Consider the following 26,693-nt stretch of genomic DNA (forward strand, 5'->3'; position numbering starts at 1 on the left):
AAGCCCTGTCACGTTACCATGCAAATACCTTTTTGGGTTCTAAATCTCTGTTCCTGTCTCACCGCAGACATCTTAAATGAGTTGCTGCAAAGGGAGAACCGGGTTCTGCACTTCTGGACCATGAGAAAGAGGAGACTTGACCAGTGTCAGCAGTATGTGGTGTTTGAAAGAAGCGTTAAACAGGTCAGTGTCAATCTAACTGTATGAACTAGGACACATGTAATGAAAAAACAGATTCATAGAGCAAGGCTTTTAAAAATCTGAGTGAAGTCTGGTTCATTTTGCTCTTAGACAGCCACTTAGACAGAAACAGAGACGATTGCATCTGAAACTGATGATGCAACATTAGGCGGCAGTGGAAGAATTTGTTTAAAGCAACTTTCTCTGTAAACAGTTAGGTAAAAAAGTGTTGAAAAAATAAGAAAAAGACGTGTGTAAGGGGGAACGGTCATGTTACAGGTCACACTGAAGCAGAGTTTTGAGTTGTGCTTGAAGACATCTGAGCTTGAGATGTTCTTCAGACCAAACCTTTAAATCCAGATCATCTTATTTTATGTCTTGCACACTTGACTTCAAGACTAGAGGCTTCAGACCACAACAACTATTTCTGGAGTCTAAAATAACAGAATCACATCGGGTCAAGCCCTCAGCGGTTTGTGGGACTGCTATAAAAACTCTGTGGAAGTTAAACTGTGATGTATCACATGCTCATAAAGACATTTCTCTGAAACGCACAGTTTTGATGGAAATATTCATGAAGAACACAGCGTTATTGCCGCAAGCAATGTTTTGTTTCGCTTGGATTTTGTTTCAGTCTTGCCTTGTAGCCCCGCCCACAGTGAAACGGATTGGACCAAAATCCTCACGTATAATTAACAGCACTTTCTGATTGGCTGTGGCATTTTCATTTTTAGTGTGGATAGAAAATTACTTGCCAGTAAAGTTGTGTTAAATGAAGTTTATTTAATTAAATTTGGGAGGAGCATGATGATGTAATCCAACCAATCAGCACGGAGAAGACGCTATATAAAGCCGTCCCTCGTCTCTGTCTCGCTTTTGCAGCATCCCTCCTCCACCCCATCGCCTCACTCTCTACTGGCATCTATCCCAGTTAAAGAGGGGGGTACTCTGGGTTCGGGGCAAAATTCCGAGCTCGGAGCCCTCCCCTTGGACCGCACGCCAAATATGCTTTATTTTATCAGATTACATGTTAATGCGAACTAGTGAATATATAATTAGGTAATATGTGTTTAAACTGTTTTTTATTTACATATTTTAAAAAAATCTTAGCACTTTGCTTTTGGAAAAAGAGAAAACGAAAACTGATTTCACAATGACCAAGAGTGCTTTTAGAGATTTTATTCCCTCTAGTGGACACGTGAGAATTTAGCATAAACATAAAAAAATACATGTATGTAATTAGTGTATTAAAATTCCCTTTATGAATGTTTCTTGCAGGCTTTGGAGTGGATCCACGACACAGGAGAATTCTACCTGTCCACACACACTTCCACAGGATCAACTATACACCACACACAGGAACTCCTGAAGGAACACGAGGAATTCCAGATCACAGCCAAGGTACTGTTGCTTTCTAGATTTCAGTTTATTCTTTAATCGTGTAGATGTCCAGAAACCTGGTGGTTTGCATCAAGCTTCAGGCCGGCCTGTTTATAGTTATTCCTATCATCTGTGATTCTCCCACATGATGTTTACATTCTGTGAAATCAACCCAGGTCTCTCTTTCTCTCTCTCCCCAGCAAACCAAAGAGCGGGTGAAGTTGTTGATCCAGCTCGCCGATGGTTTTTGTGAAAAGGGCCACTCCCATGCGGGCGAGATTCAGAAATGGGTCGCCTCTGTGGACAAGCGCTACCGTGACTTTTCCATCCGCATGGACAAGTACCGTTTCTGCCTGGAGAAAGTGCTCGGCCTGGTCACAGACTCCAACAAAGCGGTGAGAGTGTGTGTGATGCAGGGTTCGTGTGGTCTGCGGTGATTTGAGAATGATGATGATTTATGGAAAATATGTCTTGCAACATTTCTTTGGGATTTCAGAGTAAAGATCTTCAGTTGGACATCATTCCAGCCAGTGCTCCTGGTGCCGAGGTCAAATTCAGAGATGCCAACCATGAGCTCAATGAGGAGAAGCGCAAATCAGCCCGCAGGAAAGAGTACGTCTTCAAAGTGGATTATACAATAACATGCAACATGCAAAATAATACAAATAATATACACTGCAAAAAATCATATAAATGAGTAATTGACATCTGATATCTGTATGTTTGGATATTACTACTGGAAAAGAAGACAAAAATACTGATTTTTGCAGCATGCATGTTGTGAGAGTATTATAGCAGAATGAAGCCACTCCCAAAGCTTTCAGACTAATGTTGACACTACGGCTCTGGTGTATTTCTGTCTCATTCAGGTTTATAATGGCAGAGCTCATTCAGACTGAGAAAGCATATGTGAGAGACCTGCGCGAGTGTATGGAAGTAAGTGTTGCTGTCGTCATGGTCTGCACAGTACAGACGAACGTTTCTGAGGGTGTGGTGCACTAGTGTCCACTTTGGATGGATGACAAAAGCCCTGGGCTATAAATGAATTCGCATCAGCGCAGAGAGCTAACAATTCAGTTTATCCTGGAATAGCTGCTGTTTGATCTTATGAAAAGATTGAGGGTTATTAAAACACTGGCCACGATTTTAGGCACCATTTTTGATTAAGGCCCATATTATGGTAAAGCCTTTATTTCAGAAACGGTTTAAGTGCTCCGTGGCTATTGGAATATCTATACAATCTGGAATGAACATGTAATCATGTATAATTGGTTCATGGACGAATTTGCTTTACAGATTATTAGAGGAGTTTATCATGTACTTGAGCTCAATTTGGTGAAGCATGATGCTAATAACAGCAAGGCCATGTGTTCAATTCCCAGGGAATATTATATATAAAAATAGTATTAAAATGTGCCGTATTGCACTTTTAGATGTTTTTTTATAAATGTGCTGTTAAGGCTTTAGCACTAGTCTATTTATTGGCAAGACTTCTAAACTTGTGTTCATTTCAGACATACCTATGGGAGATGACCAGTGGTGTGGAGGAGATTCCCTCAGGGATCGTCAACAAAGAGCACATCATCTTTGGCAATATGCAAGACCTATACGAGTTCCACCAAAAGTCAGTGATCCCTAACTATGTGCACATGGGGGCGTATTACAGAAAGATCGTAACTTGAAAATCTTATCTTAACTGTTTTGTAACCATGGTAATTTCAGGTAGGACCTTATTTACAACAAAACTATTATATGACAGCATTTCCGTAGTGCATTATCTTATCTACAAATAGGTAGAGATAGGTTACATTTTCCGTGAACACTTGACACTAAAAGGAATGTGAACTTTATATTTGACTGACTCCTTTCTGTCTTCTCACAGGAGTGTATCGTAGCATTTATTTGATTATTGCCCATTTAGGATGAATCGCGCAGTTGTTTTACTCATATTTTAAGTTTGTCCGGAGCGTCTGTTAAATGCTTAAATGTAAATGTAACTTAATGCGCCTCAACAACAAAACGCTAACAATACAGACTCCACCAAATTATGATTCCATATAGCTTATTAAAACTTATTTTTCTGAAATAGAAAGGCCGATAAGTTTGTGTTTTAATTGAATATTACATCACAGGAGCAGCTTGCACATTGTCGGTTGCTTGAAAACAGACCTGAGAGTTATTGAACTCAATGGAGCTATATAAGATTCCCTAGCTAGAGATAAGATAAGAATCCTAAATCAACTTAAGATTTGTTACTTTAATGGCAATTTGCGAAAAATAATAACTGAACATATCAAATCTTAAGTTAAGACCTAAGATAAGAAACTTTCTGTAATACGCCCCCTGAACTGTGATCATGAATTGAACAAAATTACTTTCTCATTATCTGCCTGTCGCCTCTCTTTCCATTCCTCAGCATTTTCCTCAAAGAGTTGGAGAAATATGAGCAGCTCCCAGAGGATGTGGGTCACTGTTTCGTCACATGGGTGAGTTTCGCTGTGCTAATATTATAGTGACTTTAAACCAGAGCATATCTGTAACTATTTAAACGCATATAATGCAAGTGTAAATAAATCAAAAACAACATCGGAGTGTCCTACTTTCTTCCGCTCTTAATTCCAGCCCAGCATACAGTTAAACAAACCTCCGTTACTAATTCCAAACCGTCGCATCTTTTATATTAGCGCAGTGCTGCTTCATTGAAGTTATTAGTGAGAAATAATGAGACCGGACGTGCATGTGAATGAAAGAGAGAGACTGTAAAAGGACACATTGCGGCACTTTACATTGTTTTTTTAATGTAAACATGTGCTTATTTACAGTAGCAAGTTCTCTCTCTCGCTCTCGCTCTCTCTCTCTCTCTCTCTCTCTCTCTGTTTATATGGCGGGTCGCAACCAACTTGTTCAGGTGCATACCTCCACCTATTGTAACAGCTGTAAATTGCTCAAAGAGACACTGCCAAATGTGCGTGTTTTACTTAGTTTCATAAGTTTACTTAGTTTTGTGGCGGAGTGATACAAACAGTGATACTGGTGGAATATCGCGTGGCTCTAGCCAATCAGATTCGAGAACTAGAAAGAACTGTTTTAAATATTAAATAATGTTATTATAATAATAATTTACATGAATATGTATGTATGTTTTTCTGCAGGCAGATAAGTTCCAGATGTATGTGAATTACTGTAAGAACAAGCCTGACTCCACTCAGCTCATCCTGGAGCACGCAGGCAACTATTTTGATGTGAGTAATAAGCAAACTAATCCTGACAATCTTTTACATGCGAGTTCACAATTAAAGACAAGATTCTTTTTAAATATCCCACTTATGCTCTCCAGAGAGTTCACTGACATATATAGACAGTGATTATGTAACGGTTGTGGGTGTGTATTTTAGAAAGAGGTTGTGTGCGCGCGCGTGTGTGTGTGTGTGTATGTGAGTACTGTATACTGTGGTGTGCTGAGATGTTGCTTTTCTTGATTCGGTAACCCTTGCAGAGGAGGATGCGTAATGCAGAGGAGAGATGTTGTTGATGTTTTTCATGGTGAGATTTTCCGATTTGTGTTTGTTACGCATCCAGGAAATCCAACAAAGGCACCGACTGGCCAACTCCATCTCATCTTATCTCATTAAACCAGTTCAGAGGATCACCAAATACCAGCTACTGTTGAAGGTATGTGTTCTGCCGTACATGAAACCCGGCAATGACATTAACCAAATCGGAAATCATCCAAATCAGACGAATTATATTTTCTGCACTAATATGTTCAGCACATGTACATGTTGTCATTATTAAGCGTGTTATTTTCTTGTCTTGTTTGTAGGAACTGTTGACGTGTTGTGAGGAGGGTAAAGGAGAGATAAAAGACGGTCTGGAGGTTATGCTCAGTGTGCCTAAGAGAGCCAATGATGCCATGCACCTCAGTATGCTGGACGGTGAGGAACATACGCAAAGCCAAGCCTTCATTTAAAACTATGGTTGTTTGTATCTCACGCTCTGATTTCTTCTCAGGTTTCGATGAGAACATTGAGTCTCAGGGTGAGTTGATCCTGCAGGAGTCCTTCCAGGTTTGGGATCCAAAGACTCTGATCCGTAAGGGCAGAGAGCGGCATCTCTTCCTGTTTGAGATGTCCCTGATCTTCAGCAAGGATGTCAAAGACTCCAACGGCAGGAGCAAGTACCTCTACAAGAGCAAGCTCATGGTACAGTTGTTTACAAAACAAAATTGTGTTTGATTTTGAGGATAGGCACAAGACAATGTTTATTTGATGGTTTCGCTGTCACGTTTAGACCTTAGATCTGGGAGTGACTGAACATGTGGAAGGAGATCCATGTAAATTTGCACTCTGGGTTGGACGGACACCTACCTCAGACAACAAAATCGTTTTAAAGGTAATATTGTCATTTTCTGAATTGTTGAAGTTGAAAAGCATTTTACAGTTTTTGTTGCATTTGCTATTGATATGAAGTCATGTGATCAATCTGAAGTCACATACAACGTTGGTTATAATGTGATTTAATGTTGCATTGATCCCAGTGATCACTATATGATTTACATTTTGTGAATGGAAAAATGAATTCTTACAATGTATTTTTGCAATTACAAAGCTGTACGCATCTGTACATCGAATCTGTTGCATATGATAGATGGTAATTGATCTTATGTGTGTGTTCAATGCAGGCTTCCTGTATTGAAAACAAACAGGAGTGGATCAAACATGTTCGCGAAGTCATTCAAGAACGTACCATCCATTTACGGGGGGCGCTCAAGGAGCCAATACACATTCCCAAAGCTACTGCAGCCAAACACAAGGGCAAACGGTACGTTAACCAATCAAATAAACCATACATCTGATAAGCTGATATGTATTGAACTAGTGGACTGCATTCGAGTTGTGAAAAAAATTCAAACATTTTCTTTTCTTTGTAGATGTTGACCCCAATAGACCCAAATAAACTAAAATCATAATGTGATGCCTAGCTGGTTATTGCATTGCATTTTTACTGATATATATGATTGCAGGGATGGAGAGGACTTCGACAGCCAGGGTGATGCAAGCAGTCAGCCAGACACCATCTCCATCGCCTCCCGCACCTCTCAGAACACATTGGATAGCGACAAGGTGAGTGTGAAGATCGGTCCGCTTTAGAGCAAAGGTGCCAGGAACAGCTGACATTCAGCACAACAAGAGCGCTGGCAACAAGAGCATTTTCCCATTGAGAAGATTATTTTAATTCCTGTGTTTTAAAGTTTTAGCCTAACCCTAACAGTTAGACTTTTAGCCCGTTTTACAGTCCATTTAAAATTGTTTGGGAAAGTAAAATGCTAATATGGTTCTATTGGTTTAAGCTGGGATGACCACCACAAGATTGTATTTGTTGACTCTGTTGGTCTGTTATTTGTTGACTTCTGCAGACACTTTGTTGGACTGGTTAGTGGACCAATAAAAGTTAGTCTGGTCAACCACATTGGTCTTTCTAGTTTGTTTAGAAAGTGAAGAAGCTTAGGGCATGTAAAACACAACATTATGTGCTGGTGACCAGCAGTGCTGGTATTTTTAACATGGTAACGTAGCATGGCTTGTGGAAAACTATGATCGCATTTTCAAGGTTTCCTGAACAGATTTGTGCAATGCTTAAAAGTGTGTCCAATCCTCTGTCAAAGTCCCACAAAACAATATAAATGATTTTTTGTTAACATCTTTGCATCATTGCAACAATAACATTATTCATTATTCATTTGGTAACAGTGTCACCGTTTTTTCTATCATGACCACCAGGGGCGCTGTGACCAAACAGGTTTCCTTGAAAGGTTTATGGCCATGGTGTGTTTGGCCCCCTATTTTCTCTTTGACATTTTTGATAAGGTCTAAGTACTTTTTGTGTTTTATTTAGGTCAGACACAAAGCTAAATGATGCATATACATATATATATATATATATATATATATATATAAATGTACCCGCTTGCCGTCAGAAAGCATGTGCTTCATTCATCTCTCTCAAGGCTCTCTGACTCAAAGCAAAGCTGCTGCTAGTCTCGAGTAGCCAGACCTTAATACTGAAGTAGTGATGTTACGTTCTGTGCTGAGGCTTCGGAGTGTGTGTCGAGAAATCCCGGAAGCTTTCAGTGAAGCATGTATCAAGGCTTGTATCGCTGTAGACCAGTGACGTCATAGATGACATCTGAAGCCTCACTTCCGCCTAAGTGGTTCAGTAAGCGGGTTTTTTTTGACAGCTTCATAAACCAAGTTACACAAGCACATTTTCTGCGCTCTGCCCAGTTAAGCCCACACACTTTCCAGTTTTAGAATAATAATATTGCCCCTTCTGCCTATTATGACCAAATAATTGATTTACACACATTTGATAGCCCCATTCATTTCAAGCCAATACGTTTATTACACAGTTATGTTATACAATCATTATATACCACCAGAAAATACACATTATATTCATATAAATAGATTAGTCTATGTGGAAATTAATTTTTTTCTTCACCGTTATTTCTAAGCCTTAACTGGCGCAAAATACAGTGTATCACAGACCACATCAGTCACATCTGTAATGTATCTGCTTGTTTTACACTCTTTGGCCACCAGATGGTATTGTGAGCAATTGAAGCCGTAAGAATTTAACCCTTTTGTGAACCACTTGGCTGAAAAGCTTCAATACTTCATGGGGCTTCATCTCTCCACCACTGTACTGAAGGTCTTGGAACTTTGGCCGCTTTTATGGGCCAAGGCTCACTCTGAAGGCCATATGACTGACGGGTAAAGCAACCAATCACGTTTTGTGTTGCGTCATGTTTAGACGCGTGGAAATGTCCCTGCAGTAACAGACTGGTGTAAATTCATGAACGTGTCAAAAGTTAACAGCAACAAACAACAATGATTGTTAGTTTATGGCGTATCTTCGCATACTTTTAAAAATATTTAGCGTTAAGTCAATCGTGATGAATTCTTATTGCAACTGATGTAAACACATAAGCTTACTACTTCGATCAGATAGCGGACCGTTAAAGAACGCGAACGTCTCCTGGAAATCCTGTAGAATTCAACCAATCATTTGACAACTTCGAACTTGCTGTAGTGGTTCCAGAAGTGTGCCTTATGCATCAGACGTTCAGCCATTGGTCTGTGGAGACTAAGCTGCACCTCGCTGGTTTGTGTCCAACAGTCCAACACCTATAATAAAAACCTTTTAATCATGAATCACAACTTAAAGTACCGATCATTTCAGGGCAAGACTTGAGTTTTCTCAGACACTGCAAAAAATAAGTTTCTTACTACGCATTTTTCTCTTGTTTTCTAGAACAAATATCTGAAAATATTTATTATTATTATTATTGTCCCATTCCCATTCAACTGATAAAAGCTTACTACTCTCCTTTTAAACTCTAATCTATATTTAATTGCTACTCTCCTTTAAAACCGATCTAAAAATTCTTTAAATCAAGATGTATTTACTTGACAAGGAAAGTGACCTAGGATATTTTGTCTAGTTTTATCAAAGAAAATATAAGAGTTAAGAAAGTTTATGTTTAAAACAAGCAAAATATACCAATGGGGTAAGAAAATAAACTTGAACTACTATCTAAGGTCAAGTATCTTTATTTAAGAAAATTGTCTTGTTGGAAATTTGTACTAGAAAACATGACAAAATGCTTAGTAAGAAATGTATTTTTTTGCAGGACAGGGGCCACATGTGATTCTTCAGTTCAGGGCCCTTTTGAAATCTTTTTACATGTCCTGAAATAAAAATGGTGGCCTTGATCATCTTTTAAAGTTTTTTTTCCTATTAAAATAACTCTAATACTGTGTAAACGGCCTAGTGTGCTAGTACTGTAATAAAATAGTAGCCATTGTAAACAATAGTTCATAGTCTCAATAAATTACAAATGTAGGTTTGTTTGAAAATCTTAACACTTCAGTGTAGGGGGCAATTCTCACTATTATCTAGTTGTTATTAGCATGCCTATTATTGGCATATTGGCTGTTTATTAATACTTATAAAGCACATATTCTGCATAACCATACTCTACCTCCCTAATCCTACCCAATACCTAAACCTAACAACTACCTTACTAAATATTAATAAGCAACAAATTAAGAGTTTACTAGGGAAAAGGTCGTAGTTAATGGTTGGTTAACAGCGAGAATTGCCCCCTATACTGAAGTGTAACCAAATTTTCTTTACAGAACAGAAAAGTCCCCTAATTGTTATTGATATGTGATAATAATACATAATTGATCATTGTAATTATTTATGTGATAATAATTAATCACATACACATTTTCAAGTCCTCATGTAAAGAACTATAGATTGCACATGTCACCCATAGTAGTCATGATATTCCAGTAATAACGGATTACCAGTGGACGTAATGAAGATTTCTCATAGGGAAACTTGCTTTGGTTGCTTTGCTTGTTTTGGATTTAGCAGCACAGACGTTCATGCTCCCACTCTCCTCTCGCACGCCCGCACACATGTGCGTGTATGTCATCGTTATGTATTGCGGGCTCCGTCCAGCAACATTTAACATTACACAAATGAAAAACGCTTGGACACCATCTTGTTTCTTTATTTTTCTTTCTCATGGCACTTTATGTTACACACACATAAAGAAACTCTCACTGTCTCTTAATTCACTCTCAAATCCCCTTTCACAACGCTTCAGCGTTTGGAGCGCCTGAACGCTCAGCGCCCTCTCAGTTCACGGCGAGGTGAAAAGGTGAGGCTGCAAAACATGTCGAGGTCCTGCACATCTCTTCTAATGAGCTTTCGTGTGCCTCCTGCTCCTTTAAATCTTGGCACGTTGTGTCGGGTTCTGCCTCCTCTCCCTTTCGCCTGCCAGGCACGTCACTCCTTCAGACTGATTTCATCTCTGTGGCAATGCGAAGATGTGTCAGAAACCTTCAGCTGCTGCCACTTTACCTCACTGGAGTCGTGAATGCTTTCTATGAGCTTATTGATGAGGTTTATACTGAGATTCGTAGAAAGAAGGTTTTTCTTTTAACGCTTCCATGCAGAAGGGTACGATATTGGAGTTGTTTGCTTTTGATCCAGACCTTCTGTTTATTTTGTGACGTCTACGTGAAGACGAACTGGATCTGCGGTAGAAATATGGCGTGTAAGGGTTCAGGGTCAGTGGCTCACCTCTTGAGCTCGCTGGCGATGCCACATTACAAGAGGGTGGGTTTGTACAGACGTTAGACTTGTCTTATCTTATTTTCCTGTTTATTTTGATGCATTTTGAGTTTTAACTCTCATTTTTGGTGTTTACGCTTTCCTCTGCAGTTGTCCGGCGGTTCAGAGTTGACCGTGGTCATCCATGACTTTATGGCCAGCAATGGATCAGAGTTGACTGTACGTAGAGGTCAGACGGTGGAGCTGGTGGAAAGACCCCAGGACAAGCCTGACTGGTGTTTGGTCCGCACCACCGACCGCACTCCCGCACAGGAGGGCCTGGTGCCCAGCTCGGTGCTCTGCATCGCTCACTCCCGCAGCAGCATTGAGATGGAGGGCATTTTCAACCATAAAGGTAATGGCTTTTTACTATTTCCCCTATTTTCCTGGATGAAGTTGGGTTGAGTTGGGCATTGAAGACCCCATAGTAAGTGGATCATTTTCTGTATTTCCTGTTGACACGAGCAGTTTAGGGAGGACGTATGATGTTTTTTGACTTGTAGAGCAATGTTCTCAGACAGCATTTGATTGGACACTTATCTGGTGGTGCAAGATTAGTCATCAATATTTTCTGTTTAAGACTCGTATAGATGGCTTAAAAGCAAATAGACACGGACTAAAAGCTGAGTGAGATGAATGTAGAGGTCAGGTTTAGGTTGTCCCTTTAGATTTATGCTTCACAGAGGCTGGGCATCTTGTACTTGGCAGTGTTTTGATTTTGTGAGATTTGTAGCGTTTGATGTTTCTGTGCAGTCATGGGAAAAGTCTCTGTGTAAATGCTTGAACGATTTAGTCAGACACGTCAGCACATGTGTCTGGGTTTTTCAGCTGTCCCTATGTATAACCACATGTAACTCCATTAGCATCTGTTTTAGTCTACAGATCTTCAGATACAGTACCATAAAAAAATCTGGTTTGAAGAATTCAAATTTACATTTACATTACATCACAGGTCAAATGGTTTCTATTTAGGTCGCAAAAGATGATCACACAGAACAGGAAAAGTAACATGATGGTGCAGGTTTAGTCATTTACTGAATATATAAGAAGCAGTGAGTATTGCACAATGTAACTGTACAAAATTTCCATTTATTAAAAGTACAATTTCCAGACTGCTGAATCCTCAAATCTCAAAACAAAACCTATCATAATATGCACGTCTGGAAGAATAGATCAAAGCTATATACAGGTGTGAGCGTCTGCACTTGACTCACCCTGAACCCAAATCAATTTTAATTGCAGTCCAGCTTTGCTCATTTTTATCAGGCCTGAAGTGCAGCGATCATGCGGTTACCATGGTGACGGGCTGAGTCAGGTGTTGAGCAGGGTTGCCAGGCTGCAGGGATTTCCCTGAGAGGACCGTATCAATGCAGACTGAACACAGGACAGTTAATGATCTACTCGCTTCAGTCTTCTGTAATTAACGCCAAGAGTCATCTCATGCATTTAAAAATGTTGTCGTTTTGACAATAATACATAATAATACATGTGTGCTGTTGCTGTGTGATGGTACATGCCTCCTTATTTCCTTATAAGACTAAATCAAAACAGGATTTTTTGTATAAAAAGTGACATTTCTTGAGGGAAACCGATTATCCAGCAGGACGTTAAATAAATATTTTCATTTTCCTGTGCATGTAGCCATACATGCTGTATGTTAGCAGAAAACTTCTTTATAATAACATGCAGAGATGAATCGTGAACATTAACAGCAGGAATATTAATAAGAAATGGGTGTAAATGGGTGTAATTGTATTTTGGGACAGTGTTATTGTTTGAGAGAGGGGTTTTATCTCTGCTATAGTGCACTGGCTGTAATAGTTGAGTTTGATTCAGTTCAGTTTCAGCATTTGTCATTAAAGCAGAGCAGCTTTACAGAAAATACTAAACAGACACTAGAGACGAGAAAAAATATATAAATAAAGAGGAAAGAAAACATTCGAGAAAATTATGAAATGCAGCCGCAAAGAATATTCTAAGAGAGACCGTTCCAAATGTTCATTTCTAGATGTACTGTTGCCATTCCAGTCCATTGTTTGTTGTATTTCATTAAAATCAAACCTCAGGAGTGACATAAAGTCATCCAACAGCAATGTGAAAGACTGACAGCATGACAAGACACATGAAAAAAATAAAGTGTTCAAATATTACTGTTGTATCGCTTAAAAGTGAATATGAACTTGTATTCTGGAAAATAAAATACAGAGCATATTTTCTGTTTTTTACCTGTTTTTTCAGTTTTTCTCTGCAAATAAATGCAAATAGATACAATATATTTGGGAAGTGTCATGGCAGAGCCTCGTGTTTTGTGTGGAGAGAAACATATTATTGTTGGTCATGACATAATATGTGTTCTCTCCGGTCTCGTCTTTGGCCCCGCTCCTCTCGTTTCCTCGTTTAGCTTTCCATCAGTGTTTCATCCCCGACACCTGTCCCTTGTTAATTATCCTTTGTAAGTCTCCTTATATTATGCCCTTGTGTCTCTTGTCCTGTGCTTGTTCATACTGCTTGTTTGACTACTTGTTTCCTGATGGTTTGTTCCCTAAAGGATATCTTGTCGAGTTCCTGACCTGTGAGTTTAGTTCAGTCTAGTTAGTGTCTATCCTTCTCATATGTTGTCTTAGTCTAGTGTATTTTAGTTAGTGTTCCTGTCTTGTCCGTGTGTTATACTCCCCTGGTTGTTGTTTTACCCCCTCATGGGTTTTTGTTTTTTGTTACAAATAAATCATTGTTTTTGTTTAACCCCTTTTTTGCTGCCTGCGCTTGGGTTCTTCCCTTCCTCATTCCTGACAGAACGAACAAGCCACAACAGAACCCAGCAGACAGCACATGGACAGTACAACCAATACCCGGTGGCCTTGTACCGCCAATCCTGAATGGTGGGAGGCAATAGCCTCCCAGTCCCACGCCGGAGGAGGTCCATTCCCTGCCCAGCGCCATCGTCCCTTGCTGGACTACGCTCGGGACGTTGAGGCCAGGAGGGCTTCTGTCCCTGAGGTGCTGGTCCGTGCCTATCTGGTGGCCGGGATGGATGACCCTCCACCCTTTCCGGAGCGGGAGGAGATGGTTTACCAGCCATTCCCACAGTTAGTGGAATGTGACTGGACAGGCACCCAGTCCTGTCCAGTCAGCATCCTGTCCTGTTCAGTCGGCACCCCAGCCGGCGATCCAGCCGGTGACCCAGCCTGCTGCCCAGCCGCCAGAGAGCGCTGCCCAGCCATCAGAGAATGCTGCCCAGCCACCGGAGAGCTCTGCCCAGCCACCGACACCCAGTCCTGTCCAGCCGGCCTTCCAGCCGGCGACTCAGCCGGCCTTCCAGGCTGTGACTCAGCCGGCCTTCAAGCCGGTGACTCAGCCGGCATTCCAGCCGGTGACTCAGCCAGTCACTCAGCCGGTACCCAGCCCTGCCTCCAGTCCGGCACCCTGTCCGGTCCTGCCAAGCCGGCAGCCAAGCCTGCCCTTGCCTCCATGAAGTCCCCCCAGACTCCGCGCTCCCGAGCGCCCCCCCCCCGAACCAAGTCTCCCTCACCTAGCCCCAGCCCCTTTGGACTTCCCCCATGGACTCATTTGTTCCACCACCCCCCCTCCCATGTTTATTATTTTTATTGTCTCACCCCAACCCATTCATTGTTATTTCTTGTTTGCCTTTTACTTTTGCCCATGTTTTGTTGGATGTTGTCTGTTACCCAGTCGGTCTTGTCTCGTTAGTTGGCCCCTTGGTGAACACCTGGGGGCATTTATTAAGGGGGAGCTTCTGTCATGGTTCTGCCTATTCTTGTCCTGTCTTTCTTGGTCTTGTGGCAGAACCATGGCAGAACCATGGCAGAGCCTCGTGTTTTGTGTGGAGAGAAACATATTATTGTTGGTCACAACATAATATGCGTTCTCTCCGGCCTCGTCTTTGGCCCCGCCCCTCTCGTTTCCTTGTTTGCTCGTTGCTTGTTCGTACTGCTTGTTTGACTACTTGTTTCCTGATGGTTTGTTCCTGACCCGTGAGTTTAGTTCAGTCTAGTTAGTGTCTATCCTTGTCATATGTTGTCTTAGTCTGGTGTATTTTAGTTAGTGTTCCTGTCTTGTCCGTGTGTTATACTCCCTTGGTTGTCGTTTTACCCCGTCGTGGTTTTTTGTTATTTGTTACAAATAAATTGTTGTTTTTGTTAACCCCTTTATTGCTGCCTGCGCTTGAGTTCTTCCCTTCCTCATTCCTGACAGGAAGATTTTAAATGTTGGAGAAGTATTGCTAGTAGAGACAAAAATGATACCTAAGCGCATAACTGTAAATCTCCCCAAGCGGAGATTTTTGAGGTCACCCACACAGGGATGACCGGGCAACATCTGAAGGAAGATGATGAGTGTGTACAGGGTGTGTGTTCAGTCTGGGGAATTCTGATGCGTTACTGAAACTCACTTATTTTAGCCCTTGACTTTGTAAGAAAGGATTGCCTTAATGTCCTAGGAATTAGAAATGGCCACATACAGTATTTTAACATGGACTCTTTATTATGCTGCAAGAAATCTAAAAAAATCAAATGCTGAATTTAAATGTAAATTGGGAAAAACATTACATCTATCTGTTCGTGTGTCTGTTCAATATATGAATTACTTAAGTTTGTGTTTGCTTGCATAAATACCAAAACTGAATGTCAAGGATAACATGAGTAAAATTTTATATTTAACATCCATTAACTACTGATACATTTACATCTATCCTTTCATAGCTTACAAACCATTATTTTCTATACCTGTGTCTTGTACATATATTCCTGTACTGTATATGACATCATTAAAAGTGGACATGCACCTTTGCTTTGGCAGAGGTCATGGGAAATGTAGAACAGCTGGTTCTCTTACAGCAAGGACAATCAGTATTTATAGAACATGAAAGAGAAGTCGTCATAACTCACGATGACCAGTGTATTCGACCTCTTCAAATTGCTCCGCAGCCTATTTTGTTAACTGAAGGTATATTTTTAAGGCAGGCGTGTCCAGAGGAAGTAAAAAATATTTTTTTGCCTTGAGACTGGAGCTGATCCTCAGCAGAATGTTGATCAGTCCTGGAATGAGCGGTTGCAGACCCACATATATATATGCATGTGTGTGTGTGCTGGCAGGCAGAGGAAGCAGTTAGGCTGGCCACAGCCCAGCTACTGTGAGCAGCCAAACACACTTGAACAGGGAGATCTTTGTGGTGTGTTAGAGAGGCAGTCACTTGTGCAGGTGATACAGAGCCAGTTGTTTATGTGTGTGATATTCATGCTGTGACCTGATATTGGCCGTACCTGTCAACCCCACTGTATGGTTTAAAGCTGTCATTTACCACCGGGATGTGTCATTGCAGTACTCCCAATGAAGCATCTCAGAAATGCTCCAACAGGTCAAAGCTTGACTGATGTTGTTTTTCTGAATAGTGTCATTCATCTGGCATTTTATAGCGGCGTTATCACAAACAGACTCTGTTTTTACTTTAGGTAATCTGTGATTATCTCCCTTTCTCATTACCATAATGCAAAACAATATGTGTACAAAATGTATTGTGTTTGTACATCATTGCGGTAGCTATTTCTTTTAGTGTCTTGATGTTGAAAAAAAAAGATTGTAATGCAGTAAAGTGTTTTACAGTTATAAAAGTCTTTAAAAGAGCTTTGTTGGGAATTCTGAAAAAAATCAAAAGCAGAACATTCAGATACATTGTGGTGATAAGAAACAGGCGGTAAAAGGTTCTTAATTGTTATTAAAATAACAACAGTGCAAAAAAGCTTTTTGTTTGTCTGCTGTATTGGGGTGAAATGTGATCTCCTACTTTGTTGATTCAACTGAAAACACTTTAAGTCGAATTCTAAGTTCTTTAACTTTACTTGGAAGCCATCATTCATATTAAAGCATGTTGGTCACACCTCAGCCGGTCTCCTTTTTTTCCTCTCATCCGGCCGTCCCTTCCTCTCTCTCCCTCATTCCGAGCAGAAGTCGGTCACAGCTGTGCTCAAAACACCAAACCTCCCTATTTCTCTCCCTCTCTCTCTCTCTCTCTCTCTCTCTTTCTCTCTCTCTCTCTCATGGTCCGTCACTCTCTCAGTGTCTCTTCTCAGTGTTATGTGGTGACATGCTTTGAGTGTGGAGGAGTAAGTTTGCTTTGCTCCTGATATCTCTTTTTTGACATGGCACATGGGATTCACTCGTTTGTATCAGTCAGTCGGCTCTGTCACATGGGTTCAGCTTCAGGACGCTCAGACAACTGCAAGTATTGGCTGCTGGATTTGGGTATGTGGACAACAGCACTGATAAATAAGACAGCACATGCATACAGTTTACTCTATGAGATGAGGAATTTGGTTAGTTATTGTTGGTTTGGAAATCTAAGCATGAGATGTGGTCATATAAAGTGTTTTTTAAGAGTCATAGACGTTTAGAAATGTATACCCTTATCTTATGTGCTAATGCTTTATTTTATCATATGGATTGAATGTATCGATCAATAGTGTACATTATTTTATTATTTATAAGCAATAAATTGCATAATGTCACGATAATGTTGAAGCTTAGTCTTGGGTGTTGCTGAACCTGCTGTTTATGTTCCTGTATTCCTGTTTTAGGTCTGTTAGTTTTATAGTTTCATATAAATGGTTGTCACAGTTTATGCCACTTTAGGGAAGATAACTTGGACTGCATATAAATATCTCTTTTTTTATGTAATGGTTGACGTTCACATGTTTTGGATCAGGGTTCTGTTAGTACATTGTCAGTGAAATGGTTTTACCTTTAAAGGCATAGTTCACCCAAACAAAAAAATCTGTCATGCTGTCGTAATGACTTTCTATCTAAATCTAAGATCTAAGAAATGTAAGAGTTCTTAAAAAAGGTTCTGTTCATTTTTCAAGAAACCTTTATACTGCTTCAGCTATTGAAAGCAATTGTGTAGTTTAGAATGTTCTGTGCGGTTCACATGAGGAGACAGTAGGACAAGTACACAGTGTACACTAAAGGCGACACAGGGCCCAGATCTGTGACACTGAAGACTCGGTTTGTTCAGATGTGAATTTAATGATGGGGAATGGGGCAAAATGAATGACTTTCTTGCAGCGCTGCATTTGTATCACACACACCACATTCACTGCAGATGTAGGGAGCACACAAAAATCATACAGTATTTACAAGTAATCTTAAACATGAATAAAGTCAGAACTTTGTCAGAGAATATGTTTGTATTTGTATGTCTTGGGTGTTTGAAAGGGATACCATAAATAAATGTTAAGTTCTCATATTAAATGGCTTTCGCATCATTCAAAATCATTGATTCACTCCGTAATCCTCTCCAGACTGCAGGGGGCAGCGTGACTCAAGGGATACAAATATGACAGCTGTCAAGGGCCTTCTGTGAATATTATTTGTAGCTCTTGGGCTCTGAACATGAGGACTGTGTGTGTGCGCGCATGTGTGAGTGAGTGTGCGTGTGTGTGTCAAGAGAGAATCCGTCAGAATTTTTTTTTTGACTTCTTAACTTTGATGTGTAATCTGATGAACACCTGTGAGATTTGTTCTGTCAGAACGTAATTTAGAGAATGAAGATTAAAATATATAATTACAGATTCTATATTATCCTAATAAAATGTAACAACTACTTTAACAGCTAAATTAACAAATGTTTAATTTTATGTTCCATAACATGAGATTTGTCTTCCCCCGGCCTTCCTACACTTAAGGGTGAAGGGTCAGACATCTCTGTTGAGATAGTATAAGAATATGCATTTATTCATTTATAAATAGACAATCAATAACAAGCTACTTGTGCTCTTGAGTTTTGCACTCCTCCCCCCTAAAGATCAGAGGTCTTCTTGCACATCAATAGACTCAACAGAATATCTTATGCAAGCTTTATATAAGACTGGAGTCTTTAAAGGGCTGTTATACTTTCTGTTGTGAAGAGGTTTGAGAACAGAAGCTCTGTAGATAGAAGCACAATCTGCATCACTTTAGAGGGTCAAGTTGCTGTCGCACACTTAAATAAACCCAGAACTATGCAAAGGTAACTTTACCTTGACACCAGTTGGGTAAAAATGTAACAAAGTGAAGTTCAGACGTTCAAAGAATCAGAGCGATGACTTTGTGCTGCGTTAGTGTGCTTCACGTACTACTGTGTATATCAGTACAAAGGTTGAAAAATTCCCAACGTACTGTACTTTGTAATGTCCGTGTACAAATAAGTGATTACATAGTCAAATAAATTGAATTATTTTCGATGTGAATTGAATCAAATTAGTCCTTTTCTGTCTCTCTTTCTCTCGCTCTGCAGACACACTGTCAGTGTCGAGTAATGAAGGAGTTTTGTCAGGCAGTGCCACACTGCAGCCGGGTCACCTGCACAGCTCTCCTGGACCCAAGCGGCCCGGGAACACCCTGCGCAAGTGGCTGACCAGCCCCGTCAGACGCCTTAGCAGCGGCAAAGCAGACGGCCATGTCAAAAAACTCGCGCACAAGCACAAGAAAAGCAGAGACGTCCGTAAGAGCGCAGACACTGGCTCGCAGAAAGACTCTGATGACAACGCCGCCACACCGCAGGATGAGACTTTTGAAGAGGTCAGTAAACAGAAGTCAATGCACGCACACTTTCAGACTGTAATAATTAAAAACATCTTCTAAATACTAACAAATAGAAAAATCTGGCTTTGAAAAAAAGATGCAACAGAGCAAAGACAAACACTAGCTAATGCAAAAAAATTATATATATATATAAATTTATATATATTAAATATCTATTTTTTTGGGGGAAAATGTATAAAAAAATAAGATGTTTATGTTAAATAGTTACATTTAAGTTAAACAGATGACTTTACGTTTAAACAAGCATTTTTTTAGCAATAGCAGATATTTCAGAGCAGGCAGAGTGTGGGATTTAGCGAGTTTTGAAGCAAATTATTTGGGAAACATATACTATGTGTGGAGAACATTCACTTAACAATCTCATTTTTGACGGAGGTGTCTTTTAGAGGGTTTTGCATCTGAACTCTTCATTTATTTATATTTTTACTATATTTAAATTTTGTATAAAAATTCATAACGATCGAAAATATATCAACAAAATCAGTATTAAAATATATTGATCTTCATTTCCTCTAACGGCAAGTTCCAACTACACATGTAAATTCTAAAAAAAAAGAAACATACACATGTAAATAAAAAAAAAAGAAACTTCCCCCTGTGCTCAGTCTTTCACACTTCCTCAAACATAAGCCACAATATAATTAAATGCTGTATACGTCTTCTTTGGTCAAAAATTGGGGCTAACAGTTTTTACAGGTCTGTATCATACATCAAAGTTAAATAGATTCAATTTAAATTATTGAAAATAAGTCAAATTCATATAAAAGTATAATTAAAGTCAACAAATTAATAAAGTGCAAGATACAATATTAAAATATAAAATAATTGTATGATTGATTTAATAACTTAACTATAACTCAAGTAACAGTTAGTTCATTTTATTTTAAAATTAAAGTTAGTTATTAAAGGGACAGTTCACCCAAAAATGAAAATTCTGTCATGAATTACTCTAAAGTTGTTCTAAACCTGTATAAATTTGCTATTTTTTGCTGGAAAAATGCTTGTAACCAAACAGTTCTTGGACCCCCTTGACTACAACAGTAGGAAAAATGACAATGATAGTCAAAAGTGCCCCAGAACTTCAGAAGTCCAACAACTCCAGTTTTGGTTTGGTTACAAGCATTCTTCCAAATATCTTTCTCTGTGTTCATCAGAACAAAGAAATGTATACAGATTTAGAACAACTGGAGGGTGAGTAAATGATGACAGATTTTTTGTGAACTTAATTAAAATTACTTAATTTTAATGATTATCATTTTTGTTTCTTCACATTATTTAATATCTTTCCACAGATAATTGCTATGCCATAAAACCAATATATGCGTTTTAGGGTTTTTTAACTGTTTAGTAGAGCAGTGTGAAAGAAGGTTCCTAATAGAAACAATAGATTTTTTGGGGTTAAAACAGGTACTGGATGACTAAATACTGTATGTATGTTATTTTATATTACACGCCACTCATATCCTACTAACTGCATAATTTGCCATGTTAATGTAGGCCGAGGGAAATGTAGCTTTCTGTCTGTTTTCAGTGCTGCGCATTATGATTTCTAACTGTGTGTTATTTACATCTGGTGGTTTCCAGTACAGAGCAGTTATAACTACAGTGCTGCGTTTCCGCTGGAACCTTTTAGGTAGAAAAATGCCACAGCTGCTAAGCTACTTCATAACCTAACACTCTCTGTCTCCTTGTTTCTCTCGTCTCGCTCTCCTGTCCTTGTAGAGGATGAGAAATGAGGGATTGAGCAGCGGGACTCTGTCGAAGTCTTCCTCCTCAGGGATGCAGAGCTGTGGTGAGGAGGAGGGAGAGGAAGGGCCAGATTCTGTTCCCCTGCCGCCCCCTATGGCCATCCAGCAGCACAGTCTTCTGCACCAGGACTCACAGGAGGACAAGGTAAATGTCAGCCACAGGGCTACTGGGATAGAGTGTCTGAAACCATCAGAGGTATTTTCATGTTCATTGTTCAAATTTGATCTGTACATTATGAGTTATTTACATATGGACGTGTTTTGTTTATTATTTTATTTTAGTGTTATATTCCTTTAAAGGAGGAGTCCTTTAGACGTTTCTAACTGCTGTTTGTTTTCTCTTTGTTTTGAATGTTCTCCAGCATTATGTTGATTTCTGTTCTGCCTCTGTTTTGTCTCAGTTTCCATATCTCTCCATGTAGTTTCTCCTCGTCTTTCCTTCTTTTCCAATTTTGTACTTTTTACCTCATTTGGACTTTTCCTTCTTTGTAAACGTCATTTGAATACTCCACATCCTGCCACACCAATTGTTTCGAGGCAAAGACCTCATTCTGTTCTTAAGCATTTCTAAAAATATACGCTTTTGACTGTTATTGCTTGAAGAAAAGCCCTTCTGTCCGTGACCTGTCGTGTGCCCCCCTAACCGAGTATTCAGGAGTGCGTGCGATCACATACGCTGGTCGTCATGTGTGGCGCACTTACTCTTAAATAAACCCAAATCTTTCAAACCTACTTCCATTCTGCCCCATATTACTCCCTACCAATCAGAAATGGCCCCTGATTGGTTGACTAATCCAGAAACCACACTCATTACCATGTTTGGACCGGAATGTTTCCACCCGGCACTACAATGGTGAGCATCAGTGCAGATTTACATCATCGATAAAATGACTTTGCGGTTGATGTTTCAGCTCTGAAGCCAATAGCTGATAAAACTGAATCAGTCATTCAGCTATGTAAGCGTAACCTCAAGGGGCATGTCCGGTCTCATAATGACCTAGTTTTCAGCACACTTCAAAGGGAATTTACGCGGCCATTAAATCACTTTTGTACTTTACCACAATAAACAGTCCATGTTTAAGTCAGCAGTTTCACAAACAATAGATTCTCTGATGAAAAAGAAAGATTAAGTTGGTCTTTGCAGGTTTATGTGGTCCACCGCCTGGGCTCGCTGTTTTGTTTTTGGTATGATTCCCATCAATGTTTGGTTTTTCGGATGTGTAGGTTCGTCTGTCTGGGCGTCCCAGCAGCTCAGAGACACCGAGTGCGGCTGAGCTGGTTAGCGCCATCGAAGAACTCGTGAAGAGCAAAATGGTGAGAGTTCAGAAGTGTTTTTAGCTTTTTGACACTTAGTTTTGGTCTCTAAATTGACTTTGTCTCTCTCAGAATCTAGAGGACAGGCCCAGTTCTCTCTCTGTCCAACAGGGCAACAGCAGCAGCCCCTCCTGCAACCCCTTAGAGAACTCCCTCCTGTCCTCCTCGTCTCCCATCGATGAGCTGGACGAACGCAAGACTGGCTTCCTCAAGAGACGACAGTGCGTCCCCACCTGACAGTCCATCAAATATTCATATATTAGCTCTGTTGCAAAACCTCCTGTGCTGCCCTTCCAACACTTGATTTTAAAAAGATTTAATCAGACAGAAACATCTAAATAGTTCATTGAAAGAATAGTAGGTGTGTTTCCTTTAGAGGGGTAAGACCGGCCAAAAACATACCACATTCATTTTTGTCTTAATAGTATATAGAAAATCTATGAACAGAAATGTGATATTATATAAACTGGATATATTAGATTATGAATTATAATAAAATAATTAACAATATCAATTCAAAATGCTGGGTTGATGTCCGTTTCTAGATGTACATTAAAAATACATTGTTCAGTTCACTACGGTTTATCAATTTACTGTATGTAAAGCTATAGTATAGTGTCCTTTAATTTCTATAATATACTGCAGTATGCTGCAATTCCGAGTTTACTGTATTAAATACTATAGTATTTAAAGTAGGGCTGTCAAACGATTCATCTCATCCAGAATAAAGGTTTGTGTTTACATGATATATGTCTGTGTACTCTGCATGTTCATTTTGTATTTATACAAATATACACATACATGCACATATTTAAGAAAAATATAAAAATGAATAAACGTTTATATATCGTTTCAATTAATGGTAAATATAAATAAATACATCCAAATATTTTCTAAATGTACAGTATATACAGTACATGTATGTGTATGTTTTTGTGTTCAGAAATACAAAAGTAATATGCACAGTACACAGACATATATTATGTAAAAACAAACTTTTATTCTGAATGCGATTAATCACGATGAATCGTTGGACAGCCCTAATTGAAAGCTTAGATGATTATCACTATTCTTTATTTGTTATTCACGCATAAGCCACTAAAGCGTGTAATAGAAGTTACATTTATATAAATGTATGTATATTTATGTGTGTGTCTCCAATTCTGTTCCACTGTAGTTTTGGAACAGCGCTGCTGACTCAATAGTGTGAGTGTGACGTGTGTTTCTCTCCGTTGTGTTTAGCTATGTTCTGCTGGAGCTGGTGGAGACAGAGAGAGATTATGTGAGAGACCTTGGTGCCGTTGTGGAGGTGGGTATATCTTAAGTTCTAATTCAACAAAAAGAAAACCTGCAGTGAAATCACTATGGTGACAGTAATGATGGATTTGTAGGCATTCAGACCGACAGTGGCTGCCGTCAGAATTAATTTTGTGTTCATTCAGTAAGCATCTGTTTTTGGAGTTTGTGCTGAATTAATCTTTTGAAGAGTCTCTCTGAATGTCTTGTGTCAGCTGTACTGGCACGGCGCGGCACAGGAAATGAGAGGTGTTTTGATTTGCCGCTTCCTTAGAACGAGGGCTCTTTGAGATCACGTTTTATGTTTGGCCGTTGCCGTGGTAATCGTGTCCATGTCTTCCGGCACCTGCAGGGATACATGAGCAGGATGAAGGAGGAGGGCGTTCCAGATGACATGAAGGGAAAAGACAAGATCGTCTTTGGGAACATTTACCAGATTTATGAATGGCATAAAGAGTATGTGGGAAAAAAACACACAGCTCTACACCAGTGAGGTCATGTACGGTCACTAATGTTGTGTCTCTGAATTTTGCAGCTTTTTTCTTGGTGAACTGGAGAAGTGCTTGGAGGATCCTGATAGACTCGCACCGCTATTTATCAGACAAGTATAAAATCATTTCATGTGTGGTTTCAATTAGAGTGATTTAAAACTAAAAATAGCAAATAATCACATCAGTGTCCAAAAGCCAAGCTTTTAAAACACTCTCTTGATTCCATTGGTTGCATAGATACATACTGCAGTGGCACACCAGTGTTACGAATAAGTTTCCAACTTCTAAAACCTGATAGAACTCGTAATTACAATTTGTAATCTCTGAATTTTCTAAGAGCTTTGACTTGTACAACGTCATGTGGAAACAAATTCGGGAGTAAAATGTAGTTGTATATTTACTTCATCATAGTGTCTTCAAATTTTTGTTTAAAGACACCATGAAATTGAAATTGACAACTTACTTTCTCACATTACATTTATGTGTCCTCATAATCTTTAATCAAAAACATTTACTTCCTGTCACGAGGAACGCGTAAGGGTGGGGCGCCAATGACCGACTGCAAACTCATTCAAAACTGCCTCCATTTTGTTAGCGACGCCCAACTTCCAACGATCCAATAAATTTTCGATTGACAAAATCAAGTCCCGCCGTACATTTTTTTCTCATTTCAGAAGCTGTTTCACTCGGATATATGTGACCCTGGATCACAAAACCAGTCTTAAGTAGCACGGGAACATTTTTAGTAAAAGACAAAAATAGATTGTGTGGGTCAAAATTATCGATTTTTCTTTTATGCCAAAAATCATTAGGATATTAAGTAAAGATATTTTGTAAATTTCCTACCTTAAATATATAAAAACTTATCTGGCATCTCAGCCAGATATTGTCCTATTATAACAACTCATATATCTATAGAAAGTTTATTTATTCAGCTTTCAAATTATGTAAAAATCTCAATTTCGAAAAATTGACCCATAAGACTGGTTTTGTTGTCTAGGGTCACATATGTCACGATACAGAAAAGAAGACAATCGCTGTTTCATTTTTTTATCTGTTTCAAAGTTTCTTGCAGTAGTATACATAACTAGTGCTAAACATGTAACATGTCTTTGTAGTTTAACTCTGTGATAGAAATAACTTGTATATTATGCACCGTTAGACATACAATATACCAATTCATGAACTCCCTGCAATTCCCTCACGAACCACCAGGGGTTCCCGAATCCCCGTTTGGGAGGCTCTGGTTAGACTAATGTGTTAAAGCAAAATAGTGTGAACATTGATGAAAATTAATTACGAAATATATTTCTGATAATATCTGTTTCTGAATTTGATGTTTCTTTAATTTTACAGGAAAGACGATTGCACATGTACATCGTCTACTGTCAAAACAAGCCCAAATCAGAGCACATTGTTTCTGAGTACATCGACACGTATTTTGATGTAAGAGTTTTCGTCTGACATTTAAACATGACTCATAAACAGAGAGACAGACTGTGATAACCGGACTGTCCCGTCTATACTCCTCTCCCTCAGGATCTGAAGCAGAGGTTGGGTCACAGACTACAGATCACAGATCTGCTGATCAAACCCGTGCAGAGGATAATGAAGTACCAGCTTCTGCTGAAGGTCAGGGCTCTTGTAAAAATCTCATTAAAAAGAGATTGTCTTTTTGTTTTCTTTCATCATAAAACGACTGTCTCTGGTTGATTCATTTTAGGATTTCCTCAAGTTCTCCAAAAAGGCTGGCTTGGACACTATAGAACTAGAGGTAAGGATATTTGATGACACGTCTAAACCAAAGTATTACATTATTGGTGCGTGTTAACTATATGTTGTCTTTTGTGTTTGCTCACAGAAAGCAGTAGAGGTCATGTGTGTTGTTCCTAAACGCTGCAATGACATGATGAACGTCGGACGCCTCCAGGGCTTCGATGTGAGACGTCATTTTCTTTCTTTGCAGTTGTTGTGTGAGGAAGGCAAAGCTAAAAACAATTTATAGCGATGCATTAATGCAATTCTGTCATCATCTACCCACCCTCAGGTTTCTTCAAACCTGTATACATGTTATTGTTACAAACAGGTCTGGGGCACCATTGACTTCCATAGTAGGAAACAAAACTACTATAGGAGTCAATGGTGCCCCAGTGTCATGAATGGTGAGGGAACAAGGACACAATACAGTGGACCCAGATGCAGACAGCGGATAAGGGGTTAACAAGACATTTAATAAAATATAAATACAAAACAAAGACCCACGTGGGGGTAACAAAACAAAACAGGGGAATCTCCAACAGGACAGGACTAAGACTAAATACACCTAACAAGACTAAGATAAACATAACATGACATGACATGAACTACAAATGACTACACTAGACTAGACTAACACAGAACAGGCACTCACCAGACAAACGACAATGAACCAGCACGAGACAGAAGACACAAGGGCATAATAAAGGGGATAAATCAAGAGGGGACAGGTGCAGGACATGAA

General features: G+C 39.5%; 1 protein-coding gene across 3 annotated transcripts in view; it reads left to right on the forward strand.

The window, feature by feature from the left end:
• Positions 1–26,693, forward strand: part of triob (trio Rho guanine nucleotide exchange factor b) — a 66,848-nt gene that overhangs the window by 23,783 nt on the left and 16,372 nt on the right. For all 3 annotated transcript variants that reach the window (XM_057340694.1, XM_057340692.1, XM_057340693.1), the window contains exons 13-38: positions 68–183; positions 1,459–1,581; positions 1,761–1,955; positions 2,057–2,172; positions 2,430–2,496; positions 3,075–3,184; positions 3,977–4,046; positions 4,713–4,802; positions 5,140–5,232; positions 5,384–5,495; positions 5,572–5,762; positions 5,851–5,952; positions 6,242–6,381; positions 6,584–6,683; positions 10,861–11,104; positions 19,037–19,320; positions 21,067–21,237; positions 22,317–22,406; positions 22,479–22,627; positions 23,649–23,715; positions 24,055–24,158; positions 24,238–24,307; positions 25,550–25,639; positions 25,733–25,825; positions 25,917–25,967; positions 26,055–26,132. In XM_057340694.1, coding sequence (XP_057196677.1) covers positions 68–183; positions 1,459–1,581; positions 1,761–1,955; positions 2,057–2,172; positions 2,430–2,496; positions 3,075–3,184; positions 3,977–4,046; positions 4,713–4,802; positions 5,140–5,232; positions 5,384–5,495; positions 5,572–5,762; positions 5,851–5,952; positions 6,242–6,381; positions 6,584–6,683; positions 10,861–11,104; positions 19,037–19,320; positions 21,067–21,237; positions 22,317–22,406; positions 22,479–22,627; positions 23,649–23,715; positions 24,055–24,158; positions 24,238–24,307; positions 25,550–25,639; positions 25,733–25,825; positions 25,917–25,967; positions 26,055–26,132 — 3,116 coding nt within the window. The remainder of the gene's footprint in view (positions 1–67; positions 184–1,458; positions 1,582–1,760; positions 1,956–2,056; positions 2,173–2,429; positions 2,497–3,074; positions 3,185–3,976; positions 4,047–4,712; positions 4,803–5,139; positions 5,233–5,383; positions 5,496–5,571; positions 5,763–5,850; positions 5,953–6,241; positions 6,382–6,583; positions 6,684–10,860; positions 11,105–19,036; positions 19,321–21,066; positions 21,238–22,316; positions 22,407–22,478; positions 22,628–23,648; positions 23,716–24,054; positions 24,159–24,237; positions 24,308–25,549; positions 25,640–25,732; positions 25,826–25,916; positions 25,968–26,054; positions 26,133–26,693) is intronic.

The sequence above is a fragment of the Triplophysa rosa genome, linkage group LG8 (genome assembly GCF_024868665.1).
Source record: "Triplophysa rosa linkage group LG8, Trosa_1v2, whole genome shotgun sequence".
Lineage (NCBI taxonomy): Eukaryota > Metazoa > Chordata > Actinopteri > Cypriniformes > Nemacheilidae > Triplophysa > Triplophysa rosa.